Raw genomic sequence first — 16,904 nt, forward strand, 5'->3', positions numbered from 1 at the left:
GGGTCTGTCCCACTGAGTCCAACATTGATTTATGCCAGCTGGGGGTCTGACTTGTGAACTTTATACAGCAACAAACTCATAAAGAAGGCCAACAAAGTGTGGTTTTGAGAATTTCTGAATGTTACCCTTAGCTCTGAGGAAATTGAATTATGAGATAAATTGTGTTTTTCTACCCACCTTCCCATATTAGCAGAGGAGCATGGTGGGGATGCTTTGGAAGGGCTGGTTCAGGAACATCTAGGCACCCCTTGCAAAGAGGGGCGGCTCTATGTTTTTTTCGGCCCCAAGCACGGCAGGCAGGCAGCTTTCGGCAGCGCACCTGCGGGTGGTCCGCTGGTCACGTGGATTCGGCGGCATGCCTGCAGGAGGTCTGCTGGGGCCGTGCCATCGGCGTCCCCCCTGAATTTCTGCCAAAGCCGCAGGACTGGTGGACCTGTGGCAGGCATGCCGCCAAAAGCAACCTGACTGCCATCCTCATGGCGACTGGCACGCTGCCAACCATGGCTTGCAGCCCCGGGTACATGCTTGCTGCACTGATACCTGGAGCCACCCCTGCTTGCAAAGTTATTTTTTTTCAACATCCCCAGTCCATATTGCAAAAGAAAGAGTGGTATTAATCTTCCCTGCTCTGAACACAACCTAAGCTCCACCCATTCACAATTCAAACTAAAATGTCACTCACAAGAGACTGCCCTCTTCTTGCCTGGTTGATTTGATCAGCAGGAAAATAGTTGATGTCTTTGACATTTATAGCATCACCATTAAGTTTCAGGATGAACAACTTACTGGCCATAAACTGGGTTTGCAACAAAACAAACATTTCCCCCCAAAATCTCCTTCCTACAAAAAATGTTTTATTTTCCATCTGAAAACTGGAAAACTGAAAATTTTCATCCCCCTTAACTCTCCAGCCTGGGCAGTGTCTCATTATGCTTTCCTAGTGACAAGCAACTGTTATCACTCAGGTGCTGTTATCACTCCAGCTGCTGTTATCACTCAGCCACCAACATACAGAGACGCACCCAAGTAAGTTGCATTAATGCTCTGTAAGCCACTCATGAACTATATAGAAGGAGACACCAGCAAATACCCGAGGCCCCAGTCTTGCACCCCAGAAATGCACCATCTTACACTGCTCAAGACCTTCTCTTGAAGCTCATTAATTAGTTTGCCAATTTGTCAAAGGATAGTGGAAATACACCAGCCTTTGTAATCTGAGCAAATTCCCCAAGCACTTTAGACAAACTCACTGGTAAAGAGAAAACATTCAAATAAGTTGAACTACAGAAAGACATAAGGCATTAAGGTCAAAGATAGTTACCTAAGAAAATAAAAAGTAAACACACATCATAAATCCTAAATTCTGTTAGACTAAGCAAGATTTGGATTTTACAGCTTTTCTCATCCCACTGGATGTCACAGGCAGGCTACAGTTCTTAATACACAGATTGAATTTCCTTCTCAGCCTGGGACCAATCTCCTCAGTTCAAAATCTTTGTCTTCCCAGCATTCTTGTTACCTATAGCATAGGTGACGGAGGAGAATGGTGGTCTCAGGATGTCACTGTCCCTAATTTTATACTCTCAATTCATCTCATGTCCCAGAGAAGATACTGGCCTAGGCATGTCCTGGTGGGCAGTTGTGCAACTGAGTCATAGAATTGAGCAATCCCCATTGTGTGGTGCTTGCGCAACTGTCTCTTACAGAATTGTAAACCTCTTGTTTACAATTACTCTTCTAGTCAATGGCTTGTGATGGTCGCTTAATGCCTGTTTGCATGTGGCTCACCTCCTTTGTTGCCACCAGATAGCTAGCTGTGGGCACCTCCCAGCTACACAACATATTTCATATCAACCATATAGCAGAATATCATAATTCAATATACAATGATGATACAGATATTTTGACAGGACAATGAGTTTCAACATACGACCTTCCATTGGATATCTTATATGGCATCCTTTGTACAAGATGTCATAATCATATACAAATTATGAGTGTGAGGGTTACAGGTTGCTATTTTAAGGTACAGCGCATCACAAAGGTAAGCAGTGATAAACTTAAAGGAAGAGGAGTTCATAGATACATATATTCCAAGGCCAGAAGGGATCATTGTGATCATCCAGTCTGATCTCTGGTATAACACAGGCCACAGAACTTCCCCACAATAATCCTAGAGTAGATCTTTTAGAAAAACATCCAGTCTTGATTTAAACATTGTCAGTGATGGAAAATCCATTACCCTTGGTAAATTGTTCCAGTGGTCAATTATTCTCACTGTTAAAAATGTGCATCTTATTTCCAGTCTGAATTTGTCTAGCTTCAACTTCCACTCAGTGGATCACATCGTACCTTTCTCTGCGTCACACCTTAACCTTCCCTTTGTTAGACTCCAAGAGCTCAATCTATTTAGCTTATCACTATAAGGCAGGTTTTCTAATCCTTTAGCCATTCTTGTGGCTCTTCTTTGAACCCTCTCCCATTTCTCACCATCCTTCTTGAATGGTGGACACCAGAACTGGTCACAGTATTCCAGCAGCAGTTGCGCCAATGCCATATACAGAGGTAAAGTAACCTCTCTCCTCCTACTCGAGATTACCCTGCTTGTGCATCCCTGGCTCACATTAGTCCTTTTGCCTACAGCATTGCACTGGGAGCTAATGTACAGCTAATTACCCCCCTGCATGCCCCTCGTGCCCCCAAAATCATTTCAAAGTCAATGCTTCCCAAGACAGAGCCCCCAGCCTGTAAGCATGGCCTCCATTGTTTCTTCTGAGATGTATACATTGACATTTAGCCATATTAAAACACAAAAGTTCTTCCACATTTGTTCATCCGTTTCTTGGAAGATATTTGCATCCAATTTGTAAACAGGCTGAGAGTAATTGTCTATATCTGGGATTTTCAGTGGAGCCCATGGGAGTCAAGTGGCCAATTCCCATTGAAATTCATTTGCCTATGATCCCAATTTTTAATCATCTCTGTGCTGTAACCCTTTGGGAGTGAGACCTGTTTGAATGAAAATGTTCCAAAGGTTTTGTTTACGTACTGTTATAGAAATGTAGGGATGGAAGGGACCCCAAGAGGTCATTTTGTTCATGCCTCCATGCTGAGGGAGGAGTAAATATACTTAGACCATCCCTGACCATCTAACCTGCTATTTAAATCTAATTCTTGCAGGGCAGATTTATTTTCTATGCTGGAAATGTAGGCTGGACTTTTCAAAAGCAGCAAAGGGAGTCAAGTGCCCAACTCCCATTACCACACTTTGGGAGTTTGGTGCCTAATTCCTTTAGGCTCTTTGGCTCCTGCCAGGCTCTGTTTCAACCTCAGCACTATAGCTGGTCACTGTTTTCCATTTAACACAATTTGGACAAAAAATGACTTTTTATCAAAAACAATGTCGGGAACATTTTATTTTCTGCAAAAACTGAAAATTTGTTGGTCAAAAGCTTTTCAGGCTTTGGTGGTAATATTCAGTGTTTGAAATATGATTTTTAACAGAAAGCACTGAATCTCTGTTCAGAGCAGCCCTACACCACTGCTTAATGCTGGAGTTCCCAATTTTTTATCCCTGAGACCCACTTGTGCTGCTGATGGACCCAATCACGGCATTGTCCCTGGGAGGCCTGTGGGGCTGATGATCCAGAAGACCCAGCAGCCATGGATTGCGGGGGGTGGTGTCTTAGAGCAGAAATGGCTGTGAACCCTCCAGCCTCCTCTGGCTGCCCTGGGAGTTGCCACCTCTTGGATGGCCCCTTCTCTTCGCCCTCCGCCCGGCATCATCGCTTCACCCTCACCTGCTCGCCGGGGGTGCTGAGCTCCGCCGGCTCTGGGCAGAGTCCATTGCTGGCCACCATGCCGTTGCTGTCCACTTCTCAATGTCCCCCATCCTCCCCATGTCTACACCAACAAACCACTCAAGACTATGGCACAGCCCATTTTTGGGCCACAGCTCACAGTTTGGGAACCCTTGGATTAATGGAATAACAACAGCTCTGCTAGCAAGGGAATCTGCACAGCTGCATGCACATCTTATAAAGCACTTTAGAAAGATGGTACAGCACCATTAACTTAATTCTTCTAAAGGGAAACTGAGGCACAGATAGGGGTGGTGACTTGTCCAAGGTCACACAGCAGGCCAGTGAGAAAGCCAAGAATAGAACCCGTTTCCTGATTCCTTGCCTTCTTCAGTAACTAGGGATAAGCTTTTCAAAAGGTCTTAAGTGACTTAGGAGCAAATGCCCACTAGAAGTCAGTGGAATTTGTGCAACTGCATCACCTCAATGTTCAATATCTTCATCAGTGAATTAGATAATGGCATAGAGAGTACACTTGTAAAATTTGAGATCTAGATGACCTCTCAAAGTCCCTTCCAGTCCTATGATTTTATGACTCTATGGTGCCTCACAATGGGATTCAAAAAATTCAGCATGATAGCTGGCTTCTCGCCTAAGCTAGCCAATGGGAGATTCCAAGAAGAAGGTTGTGTCCTAAGCCCCGCACCACTCCTAGAGATAGGCGCCTATGTCCAGGATGTGGGAAGGTGCCTCCCTCTGGCTGGGATTCTCAGCTGCAAACTCTCTCTCTTGGTGTTTGGTGCCTATGGTGTTATTGCAAGAAGCCGGGGGCCAGGGGGAGAGTGGAGGGAGAAAGAGCTCCCTCATAACTTTTAGCTCAGTGGTTAGGATGCTCATGTGGGATGTGTGAGACCCCCATTTCAAGTTCCTTCTCTACCTGAGGGAGAGTAGGGGATTTGCTACCTCCTAGGTGAGTGCCCTAATCACCAGGCTGAAGAGTTATCCCCATGCTTGGTCTCTCTCTCTCTCTGGCCTATGGATTCTTTCATTATTTATTCACAGTGGAACAGCTTATATAGGAGGGACTGAGGAAGCCCAACATCACAATATACCATAACCCTTCAGAGGTGATAGATCCCTATTCAAATCCTTTCTACCCCTCAGGCAGAGGGGGGATTTCAACTGGGGGTCTCCCACATGCTGGATGAGTACCATGACAACTGGTCTAAAACTTATCAAGGGAACTCAGTCACCTTTGTGCTTCCACCCATGTCCCCTCTTTGTTTTGCATAAACTTGCCTAAAGGAGCCTAATCTGGTAGGTGAGCTCTGAGCAGGCTTACCAGATCAGGCTCCTCAGGCTGGTTAGATGAAGGAAAAACTATCTTCCCCTATTTTCTGCATCACTGTGGGGCTTAGATGTCCAGATACCTGGCTTAGGGCTCCAATGGTCATGCTCAGAGGAAGAATCATAGGTGCCTAGGGAACTCTTTCCTGAAAAAAATAGGTTCCAAGACAGTTGAGGCACCCACAGCATTTGGAGGCAGCTGAGCAGGGTTTTGTGATTCCCAGTGGGGCCTGATTCTGGGATTTAGGTGCCTAACATAGCACGTAAGTTCTCTAGTGTATCTAGCCCATGGTTGCCTAAATCTCATATTTTCCTTTGAAACACTTTACTTTGGAAGGTCTCTAGGGAGCAGGGACTGGCTATCACTAATTTTTTTTTAAACTTTTCCAAGTCATTGGGGTTCTGATCTCATTTGATGCCTAAAGTTGTTAATGTAATAATAATAAATATTAATTAATAATTCATCTAATGTTGCCTCACAATTAGTAGAGATGAGAGAGTCTTGCTATGACATTTGTTCAGCTCCTTCCACCCATTTTTGCCATTGTGAGTTCTCCTGTAGAATCAATCTTTCAGTGGCTAACACAGATTGTTCTCCCACATTATATAGTTCATTGCCAACTTTTCGTTATGTTCAAGGGCCAGGATTGTCTCCTGCAACCCGTTTTTCATTGTCCAATGCAGACTGGCTGCTGCAGTTATATATTCCATTGCCATCTTCCCTTTGCAAGTATCACACAAAATCGGTGTTAAAACAGAGATAATGTTTTACATCAGTAAATTTGGGTAAAATGCACTGCAGGGATATTGTAATTATACAAAATGAAGTGTTAAAACCCAAGAACTTCCAAGTTAAGGTTCAACTTAAATCCAAACATATTAAGGAATGGAAATGCACAGTCAAACCACCAAAATAACCTTAACTCTGCCCTATCATAATTTTTTCCAACTTCCCATCTAGTTAAAACAATGAAATTTTGCATATAGAAATATATGAATATTCTTTTTGGTATGGGTCACATTAATTTCCTCACCATTATCCTTCAAAGTTTCACTATAAGCAGTCATTAAGATGGAGTCCAGGTTTAGAGAACATGTCCTTAATTTAGGGTAGAATACATTATCAAGGTGTAATTTCCCCCCAAAAGCCCACAGGAAATTCAGAATGAAAGTTAAACAATATGCATACATGTTACAGCAAGAAATGATATTAGGGTACCCAAACAAACTTAGCACTGCCCTATAGTGACACCTTGAAGGGGAAAAAATGAGAGGAGAGAGGGAATCTAATGTGTACTTAAAAATCTTGGAGTCCAAAAAGACTAAAAAGTTTTAATCATAATTTTAAAGGGTTTTATGTGTCTTTTTTTTATTCATGTCCTTTCATGGAAGAGTTTTCTGTTCAGCAATTTCTACAGGGCAAATTTCACCTCCTCCTTCCTGAGAGATAGATCATGGGGTTCAGAATTGGGGTGACAACATTGTATATGTGGATGACTATAATATTCCTTTCAGAGGAGACCCCAGGAGAGTTGGTACATAGCATGGAGACACCATCATGGGGTGGGAGGTGCAGGTAGAAAAGATATTGGTCCTGATTTCCCATGATTGTCCGGAGGAAGGAAATTAAGTAGAGGTACAGCAGGAAGTTGGGGACAAAAGAACCCAGTGTGAAGCTCCTAGTGATGATTTTGAGGAGGCTCAGGTTGAGGAGGGTGCTGCAGCAGGCCAGGCTCAGCAGGATCTTGATGTCACAGAAGAAGTCATAGAAGCAGCTGAGGCCCTAGAAACACAGCCAGTAGGTCATGACTGTTCCATCAGCATGTTCAGGGATGAAGTGGCCCAGGTGGCTGCTATCAGCCACAGGCAGGCCTATGTGTTTAAGACCAGCGTGTAGTGCAGCAGGATGAAGAGGGCCATGTAGCAGTCACAGGCCATGACAGCTGGCAGAATGGCCTTCCTGCTGCCCAGGAAGTGGAAGAAATGGAACTGGGTGAGGCAGCTGGTAAAGGAGATGGCCTGGTGCCCTGAGAGGAAGCCGGACAGCATCTTGGGTATGGTGACTGTGGAACAGAAGATGTTTTGCCTAGGAAGAAGGACATTGGGGTGGAAAGTTGGGGCTCAGCCACTGTCAGAAATTTCATACAGATAGAGACATTTCATAAGATCATCCCCAATTCTTAAGTGGACCAAGACAGATACCACAAATAAGCACACAAGGTTTATTACATGCACAGTTGGTGCATCCAAAAAATCTTAACTCTCCACTGTTGTGACAAGAAGAGGGGTGTGGAGAAAAGAAACAAATCAATGGGGCTTTAAAAATTGGGTTCATTTAAGCTGGCTGCACAGACTTTGAAATACCTCGATCACAATTGTAGGTTTAGTTGCCAGCTGTGAATACAAGCCAGAGAAGAGATTTATAGTGAAAGAAATTTCATTTATGATGAATAATGGGAGGAAAGCAGAATTACAACTAATAAATCAATAAATATTCAAATGGAACCTATGTACCAAATTTCTAACAATTAGAGATGAAGAAATCCTGGGAGAACATTTTTCCATCTCCATCTTGGTCACTGCAAGAATGTCACCTACAGTCTATTTTTCCAGTGGATATTGAAGCTAGATCCCCTACGTTATAATTCCCTTGGTCAGCATCTCTCCTTTTCACTTCAAAACAAGAAGCAGTCATTTTATTTAGTTCCTGTCAGGGAAGAGTTTTCTAGTGATGAATTTCCTGGTGGCGTATTTCATCTCACTGTTCCGCAGGGTGTAGATGAGGGGATTCAAAGCTGGGGTGATGACACTGTACACTAGGGTGATGATCATCTCTTTGCCCTTGGAGCTTCCTGAAGAAGGATGCGTGTAGGTGAAGATCACTGTCCCATAGTACAGTGCTATCATGGTGAGGTGCGAGGTGCAAGTGGAGAAGGCCTTTCTCCTGCTTTCCCATGACCGGACCTTCAGGAAGAGGAAGGAGATGATGTAGAGGTAGGAGAGGAGTGTGAGGATGAATGGACTCACACCAATAATCCCAGTGATGATGTGGAGGAGGCTCAGGTTGAGGTGGGAGCTGCTGCAGGCCAGGATCAGCAGGGGCTTGATGTCACAGAAGAAGTGGTGGATACGGTTGGGGCCACAGAAGTGCAACCGGGAGGTCATGACCGTGTGCATCAGGGCGTGCAGGAAGCCAGTGGCCCAGGTGACTCCTGCCAGCAGCAGGCAGGCCTGTGGGCTCATAACCAGTGTGTAGCGCAGTGGGTTGCAGATGGCCACGTAGCGGTCATAGGCCATGACAGCCAGCAGCATGGCCTCACTGCTGCCCAGGAAATGGAAGAAATGGAGCTGTGCCAGGCAGCTGGTGAAGGAGATGGTCTGGTGCCCTGAGAGGAAGCCGGCCAACATCTTGGGCACAGTGACTGTGGAGTAGAAGATGTCTAGGCTGGAGAGATTTCCCAGGAAGAAGTACATGGGGCTGTGAAGCCTGGGCTCGGCCAGTATCACAGCCACAATGACTCCATTACCCAAAATGCTAGCCATGTAGAGCAGCAGGAAGAGGGCAAAAAGATAGCACTGAAGACTCCTCACATTGGTGAGGCCCAGGAAAATGAACTCGCTCACCTCTGTCTGGTTCTCCATCCCTGCAGGAGGAAGAGGACAAAGCAACAGGAGGTGAAGCAGCTTAAGGTTCCACCCCACTCTATGTTGCAGAACCTGATCCCAATGCAATACATTGGGTTGGAGTCAGACATTTTGTGGTAGAGAGTTTTCTTTCTGCAGCCATAGGTACATTGTGTACCCAGATATAATTGTATAGTAAAAAGAGGCAAAATAATTACTGATTTTTCGTTTCTTTGTGAAGCTGTGATAGATAGATAGAAAGTCATATCTATCTATCTATCACTGCAGTTATAAGAGTAATGTATAAAAGTAGACATATTAATCATACTACTTTGCAGTTGCAAAAGCATCTTCCATCCCATGTTGAAGTGGGACTCCAAATTGCCTTACTCTCGCTCATTAAACCTGATCATTGTCCTAGATGAATTTATTTGCAGCAGTTCCGAAAAGGTGAAGAACTCTTCACACATCAACACTATGCATATCTGATAATGGGAAATAGCCACATGGAAAGTAGTCATTCCAGCAAAGCACAGATGTCAGAGTGTTTTAGATTTTTTGCAAAAGGGGTCCTGAAAGAAACAGGACAGACTCCAGTGAAAATTGTAGAGTGCTGATTTTCAAACTCTTATTGTTCTCTCTTTATTAGCCCAGTTTTCCATGAACAATCCAGATATTTTAATAGAACCAACATGAAAAAAAAATCAAATATTGTTCAGAATTTACATCCCATTGGTTTTCATTGCCCCTTCTGTGAGATTTTTAGGGGGGAAATGTTTAGGCCTCATTTTAGGCTCCTAGCTCCTCAGCCATCCCCCTTCTTTGGTAGAGGCCCATGTCTCTCCCCCTCTGACCAGGCTTTCTCCAGGCTGCACAGTTCTCTGACTATACTGTTTAGCCAGGCTGCCTACACATGCCAGCACCATAGCTTTCTCCGAAGGCTATGAACAGCTTAATGGCTCATAGTTATGTTTCCATGCAGTTCTTTAGAAGCAAGGACATTTATTGTAGGGTGAAAGCATTGTAGAGAAAACATATTAAAAAATAATAAAATAGCCTACATGCATGCGAAAAAGACTAACAGAGGTCACCTAACTCCAGCCTCAGGCTCTGGTAAGTGTCAGTCCATCAGATCCACAACTGGATTTTCCCTGTGGTTACAAGTTCATAACTGATTCAGAACGAGAACAACCATGAAAAGTTCCTTCTTTCCTTTAGATATCTTGGGCCTTTGATCTTATCATCATGTAACAGGTCATCAGCAGACAATGGCCCACTGCTCAGGGTGTAGCTACAAATGGCTGGGATTTTGCATAAGCATAGGTGGGGAATTTGCGTTCACCTCCCCCTACATAGTCCTCACGGATATCCCTCACTTTTGTCTCAAAAATCTGTTCTTGTCTGGCACATTTTTCAATATCGTCTGTTGAACCCCCTATATCTCACACCTGTCACATCTCCCCCATTGAGAGGTTGCATACAATTCTGACCCACAATAATACAGAACACATTCATTGAATACAATGGACCTCCACAATACTTAAACTTAATCCAGTAAGGTATCCCAAGGATATTGCAGGAAATTGCCATGTCTGGCACACTCATAATGAGCTTAGACTGGAAGTTATCTGCTTAGAATCTTAGTACATTAACAGGAAACTACATCTAGGGATCCATAAGCCTAATAACAATTCAACTGGGCATTTCCCATCATGTCCACTATGATTTGTCATACCGTAGCAATTAGAGGTGACAACTGACATTAGAGCCCTGTTTACACTGTACAGACACACAGCAAGAGATAGCCCTGCCCCAGTCCAGTGAGCTCGCAAACTAAATAAAGGGTGTGCGGTGAAGCAAAGGGAGGAAACTGTCTACCCAAGGTCACACAGCAGGTGAATGGTTGAGCTGGGATAAAGTGTAGGTCTCTTGAGTCTTAGTTGGTCATTCTAGCCACTAAACTAGGCTGTTGGTTTTTTTTTTAAACCGCATTGCTATCTGCTATATCTGACATAAAAGTTATACAGGAATCATTTGGTGGGATTCTTTGGCATATATTATACATATGCTTGGAAGCATTTTTTTTAATCAGTAAATATCAGTGAACATTGATTTCAATGTACGCACGCAAACCAAGGAAAAAAATATTGCCATTGATCACTGAAGTTTAGAAATAGGCAAAGGTAGAAAAATACTGCTGGAATCAAACCTTAATGAGTATAAAATGAGCTGTAATGAATGCTGCATAAGCGGACTCGGAGGTATCAGCTTTTTATCAGTAAATGTCAGTAAACGTCAATTTCACCATACAAACACAAAACAAAGAAAAAATATTTCTGTTGATAATAGAAATGTATCGCTCAGCAACATAAGAAAAATGTTGCTTGAGATTTTAATTTAAGGCTATTTAATGCGTATATTTTGATATGTGACATTGACAGTTTGTGTTGTAAGGGTTATAAAGCTTAAACTTTTTGAATCTCAATGTCCACTGTCATTACATAATTATTGTCTGACCTCCCCCCCCCATAAATTTCCCACAGCTGTGAAAATTTAAATTGATAAAAATGTTTACAAATAAACATTGATATTATCCATGAAAAATACATTTTTAAAAAATTTGAATTTTTCCAAGCCTAGTTATACAGGATGTCAGACTAGATCATAATAATGGTCTCTTCTGGCCTTGAAATTCATGAATCTAGAAATCCTATGCCACCTTCTAAATGTGCTGCATTTTGAAACTCCTAGTCTAGAAGCCTACCTTAATTTTGGGGGTAATACACATGTTTCCGAAGCATTGGCTGTTAGGGCTACTTGCATTTCCAAAATCAGGAGCTTTTCAAAAGGAGTCTGAAGCCATTTGAAACTCCTACCCTTGGTGACTCTCGCATGCTGTTTCCTCAAATCTCAGCCAGGGGCCACGGTGGTCATCATTGTAATGGAAACAATAACAATGACTGGTGTCAAAGGGCGCTGAAGAGAAATAGCAGGAGTATCTGTCTATTGAGAATGGAAGAGAGATGCAAGCTCCTATTGAATGAACTTCTGGATGGTGTGCTGAATCTGTGGAACAAATGAACCTTTTTATCATATTCACAGTCTGAATCACAGGTGGGAACTAATTTCCATTCTCTAGATGGCTCCTCTGGGGCAGAATCTCTGAACCACATAAGGGTCACTGGTATGTGCATAACAAGCCAAGAGTTCCCTACAGAGAACAAAGTCAAGCAGACAGGAGCTGCTGGGAAAATAAATAAATAAAGCACAAAATCCTAAGGGAGTTAGGCACTCAACTTCCATTCAATATATTTGAATATCCCAGCCTAAAAAAACAAAACCCTAGTTAGCAAATACTGTTGTTGGGTTTGTTTATTTATTTTTACTAAAACCACTGAACTGGTCCACCATGATTCTGAATTTGTTTCACTGTGATTAATCATTCCATTAGACCGTCAAAGTTTAAAAGAGATTTAGCAAATTAGATGCAATTTTGCAGGGGGTTTAGTATTTATGAACAGAACCAAAGCAACTCAGAGCATCAGTGTGGCAGAGAAGTGAGCAAATGTCCTCACTCTACCATGTTTTGGTAATGACTTGTGCCTGGAAGACTTCACCCCCTACAGAAATGACTGAGAGAGTGTGATGGAAATTTTTCAGATGAAAAGTAGAAAAATGGCTTTTGTTACGCCCTCACTGAAGTCAACCGGAGTTTTTTTCAAGATTTTCCTATTCAGCCTGCTAATCTGTCAAACCCAAACTACCAAAGCCTTGTTGGAGGAGTTGAGGAAGATTCTAATATGTACCTGACACATGATGGCATATATCACATTGGTAGATGTGCAGGCGGACGAGCCCCTGATGGTGTGGCTGATGTGGTTATGTCCTATGATGGTGTCCCTTGAATTGATATGCCAACAGAGTTGGCAATGGGGTTTGTTGCAGGGATTGGTTCCTGGGTTAGTGATTTTGTTGTGTGGTGTGTAGTTGCTGGTAAGTATTTGCTTCAGGTTGGGGGGCTGTCTGTAAGTGAGGACTGGCCTGTCTCCCAAGGTCTGTGAGAGTGAGAAATCGTTCTTCAGGATGGTTGTAGATCCTTCATGATGTGCTGGAGAGGTTTTAGTTGGGGGCTGTAGGTGATGGATAGTGGTGTTCAGTTACTTTCTTTGTTGGACCTGTCTTGTAGTAGGTGACATCTGGGTACCCTTTTGTCTCTATCAGTATCTTTCTTCAATATCCTAGGTGGGTATTGCTTGATCCTGTAGGTGTGTATCTCTCCCTGAGGGATTGCAGCAAATGTGGTTGTATCTTAGGGCTTGGCTATAGACAATGGATCATGTGATGTGGTCTGGATGAAAGCTGGAGGCATGTAGGTAAGTATCACAGTCAGTAGGTTTCCAGTATAGAGTGGTATTTATGTGACCATCGCGTATTTGCAGTGTAGTGTCCAGGAAGTGGATCTCTTGTTTGAACTGTTCCAGGCTGAGGTTGACGTTGGGCTGGAAATGGTTAAAATCCTTGTGGAATTCCTCAAGGGCCTCCTTCTCGTAGTTCCAGATGATGACGATGTCATCACTGTAGTGCAAGTAAAGTAGGGGCGCTACGGGACAAGAGCCAAGGAAATGCTGTTCTAAGAAAGCCATAAAAATGTTGGCAAACTGTGGGGCCAAGCGGGTACCCATAGCAGTGCCGCTGATTTGAAGGTTTAAATCATCCCCAAATATGAAATAGTTGTAGGTGAAGACAAAGTCGCAAAGCTCAGCCACCAAGTTTCAGTGACATTATCGGGGATACTATTTCTGTGGCTTGTAGTCCACCTTTGTGTGGAATGTTGGTGAAGAGATCTTCTAAATCCATACTGGCTAGGATAGTGTTTTCAGGAAGATCAATAATGGATTGTAGTTTCATCAGGAAGTCAGCGGTGTCTCAAAGATAGCAGGGAGTGCTGGTAGTGTAGGGCCTGAGGAGACTGTCCACATAGCCAGAAAATCCTGCGGTCAGGGTGCCAATGCCTGAGATGATGGGGCATCTAGGATTCCCAGGTTTCTGGATCTTGGGTGGCAGATAGAATACCCCTGGTAGGGGCTCTAGGGGTTTGTCAGTGTTGATTTGTTAGTCTGCTTCTTCAGGGAGCAGATGGTGCAATTTCTTTTTGTACCTATCAGTGACAATCTATTGAGAGATCTTTCCTGTTAATATAGCCAAAAAGCACACTGTACTAGTTAAATGAATGAACTGAGTTCTTCTTACTATTCTTATGCGGTTGAAAAAAGGAGGATTGAGGGGTAGAGAAATGTGCCTTTTAAGCGTGTTTGGTCAGTTTGTGAATGGAAGTAGCAGATCTTGAAAGGAAAGAAATGGTTTTTATTACCTAATACCGGATTTAAGCTTTGAGTTAGCTTGAAGAGTCTAAAGCAGAGAAGTGAGGATGATCCAACATGAATAATTGAAGGGTTGATCCACTCGGCCACCCTGACACTGCACAGATGGTAATTTAGCCATTTTTGTTTCCTTTAACTTCTTATGGGCTATGCAAGCAGGCCAAGATAGCGCAACTCCTCCAAATCCCAGACCCCTTCTACAATGCAGATGATTTGTATACACCTAAATGGGTTTCCGGGAGCCCTGTGAGTTCTATTCTATTTTAGTCACCCTGCTAATTTAGTCTCTATAAACGAGCCCTAGGTAGGCAGAGGAAAAGGTGAAGAGGGTTGTGGTGGGGTAAATGAAAGCAGAGCACTATTCCTCTTGAGATTTCTTTGTCTTGCTATTCTGATTCTGATGGATGAACCGAAAGCATCACTTGATTGTGTTTCAGTGTTTTTCATTGGGCTCAGGTTGTGATGTTGAGTACAGGAGTTCCTTTCCTCTCTCTTCTTGTACCCTCTGTAATGCGGAATGGATCAGCTTCCGAAACTACCTACTGGAGCTGACCGAAAACAGAATTAATCCAGGTTCACCCTAGATTAATATTTTTTCCCCAATTTTCTTGCTGAAACAAAACAAAAACATCGTTTTCATAAGAACTCAACTCCCATTCAGGCTCCAAACTCTTTTGCACGATTTCCAGAAGGGCTCAACACCCTGAGTGCTGAGCTATTTTGGAAGAAAAAACAAACAAGGCCGGTACCGATTGTGAGTGCTGGCTGCTTGACTATGGGGCCCACCGTGCGGGAGTTTGAGGTTCTCATTAAGCTAAGTGTCTCTATTCTGCCTCTATCCTAGTGTCCATCTTTTATTCCCCGAATAAGTGAGGGGGGAGATTAGAACACCTCAGAACGCACAGGGTTGTAGGAAACCTGCAACTTTAGATGAGGGTGATGGTGTCTAAAAACCAGATGTGATGTAGGTGTTGAAAGAGAGACACTGTCTTGGCCTCCTTGAGCGGCTCATACAATGTTGAAGAAAACAAGGGTTGAGAGAGCTGTTTTCTATGTTAGTGTCAGGATGGCCAAGTGGTCTAAAGCACCAGATGCAAGACTCTGTTTTTCCCGCCAATGGTGCTTCTGGTCTCCTTCAGGAGGCGTGGGTTCAAATCCCACTCCTGACACTACCTCAACAAGTGGCCTGGAAGAGCACTTGTTTAGGAGCTTTTGTAGAGTAGCAGCAAGAGAAGTTAGAGGGAATTTTCAATACCTTCATAGTCCATGCATTCAAGGCACCTAGTTGGGTAAATTTCAGCTTATTCCCCACCAGAAAGTTGGCACTGCTTGATGTTGGGCAGGTAGAGATGTCAAACATACAAGTGGAGAAAGAAGGGAGCAGTACAGTAAACAATGATAAATGGAAGGTAAGACTCTTAGTCTCAGGGTTTGGGCTTGAGCCCTAAACTGGGTGCTCTACCTCCTCTGGTTTGGCTGCTTCCTGAGGGTACAGAATTGACAACCTAGGGAGCAGAGATAGGAGGCAGCTACAACCAAGAGCCCTCTTAGATTGTGTCAACATCCTATCAGGAGGTCTCAAAGCCCCTCTCTCAGTTTCTATCTCAGAAATTCTATCAGCTCAAGGACCTTTTTCCATCCAAGAGCCACTAGGTAGGCAGAAGAAGAGGTGGAGAGGACTGCGATGGAGGTAAATAAAGCAGAGAAGAATTGTTCCTCTTGGGATTTTCTGGGTTTCTCTTGTGATCCTGACGGAGGAACTGGAAGCATACGCTCATCTTTTCAGGCTCCTTTCTGTCCAACAGATTAAGTTCGTCCTTTGTCCATTCCCCTGAGGGCTTAAGAGCTGGAACTCCTTTGCTCAGGATCACAACCTTAGCCCAACCGAAGGCACTGAACAAACTCAAATGATGCTTCGGCTTCCTCCCTCAGGATCACAAGACTAACATAAAGAAAACTCAAGAAGAACAAGCCTCCACACCTTTCGCTTACCCCAACGCCACCCTCTCAAGGAAGGACACGCAGTCGATAGGAGTCCTTGCGTAGAAACTTAGGGACGGGTGTTGCTCCCCCTGCCTGGGAGCTGATAGCATTCTGACTCTGTGGAATGGGGCTCTGAGCATTGCCAGGTTGTCAGTTCTGTGCTCTCAGAAAGCAGCCAAAATGCTTGAACCCCCACCTGCTTTACTTGGACCGCTGGGAACATGGTGTTTGCACAGGGGCTGCAAGCCCTTCTTTCCTGTCTTTGTCTACCCCGGCCCCTTCCCCCCAAAGGGTTTCATCGGATGCTGGAGGGACCTAACGACCTGCAGGTTTCCGCACCCACCTCCTAAAGCAAAGAGTCCTTCCCTTCTCTGACATTCCTGGAGGTGCGCATCCTTGGAGGAGTTTTACCCCAGGGGGATCTGATTCCCTGCAAAAAGACGTGTCTGGTGGCCAGCGGGGAACTGTCTTGTCTAACCCCTGTTTGGGCACTGAGAAGCTTTTGCTGAGAAACAGCACCTCCTCCTGGTGGGAGAATCTTAAATTCCACCCTCCCACACAGGTTTCTCTGAGCAGCTGCTAGATGAACCCCACTTCTCTGGTCTAGACACCAGCATATAACTAGCCTTGGAATGGGCCCTGTTTGCTAGCTGGAGAGCGAAGGAACCAGGAAAGAAGGCAAATCTCAGGAAACGAATCTCAGCACGCAAAGAAACTTCCTTCGCTCTTCTTTTGCACTGTCTGTGCCTTTGTAATGCTATCAGGCCTA

General features: G+C 44.0%; 1 protein-coding gene across 1 annotated transcript; it reads right to left on the reverse strand.

Moving 5' to 3' along the window:
- Nucleotides 1-7,847: 7,847 nt before the first annotated feature.
- On the reverse strand, nt 7,848-8,789 carry LOC115641148 (olfactory receptor 12D2-like). Its single transcript, XM_030544237.1, has one exon. The coding sequence runs from the start codon at nt 8,787-8,789 to the stop codon at nt 7,848-7,850; it is 942 nt and encodes a 313-aa protein (XP_030400097.1).
- Between the last annotated feature and the right edge of the window lie 8,115 nt (nt 8,790-16,904).

Source organism: Gopherus evgoodei, unplaced genomic scaffold, assembly GCF_007399415.2.
Source record: "Gopherus evgoodei ecotype Sinaloan lineage unplaced genomic scaffold, rGopEvg1_v1.p scaffold_33_arrow_ctg1, whole genome shotgun sequence".
In the NCBI taxonomy this organism is placed as follows: domain Eukaryota; kingdom Metazoa; phylum Chordata; order Testudines; family Testudinidae; genus Gopherus; species Gopherus evgoodei.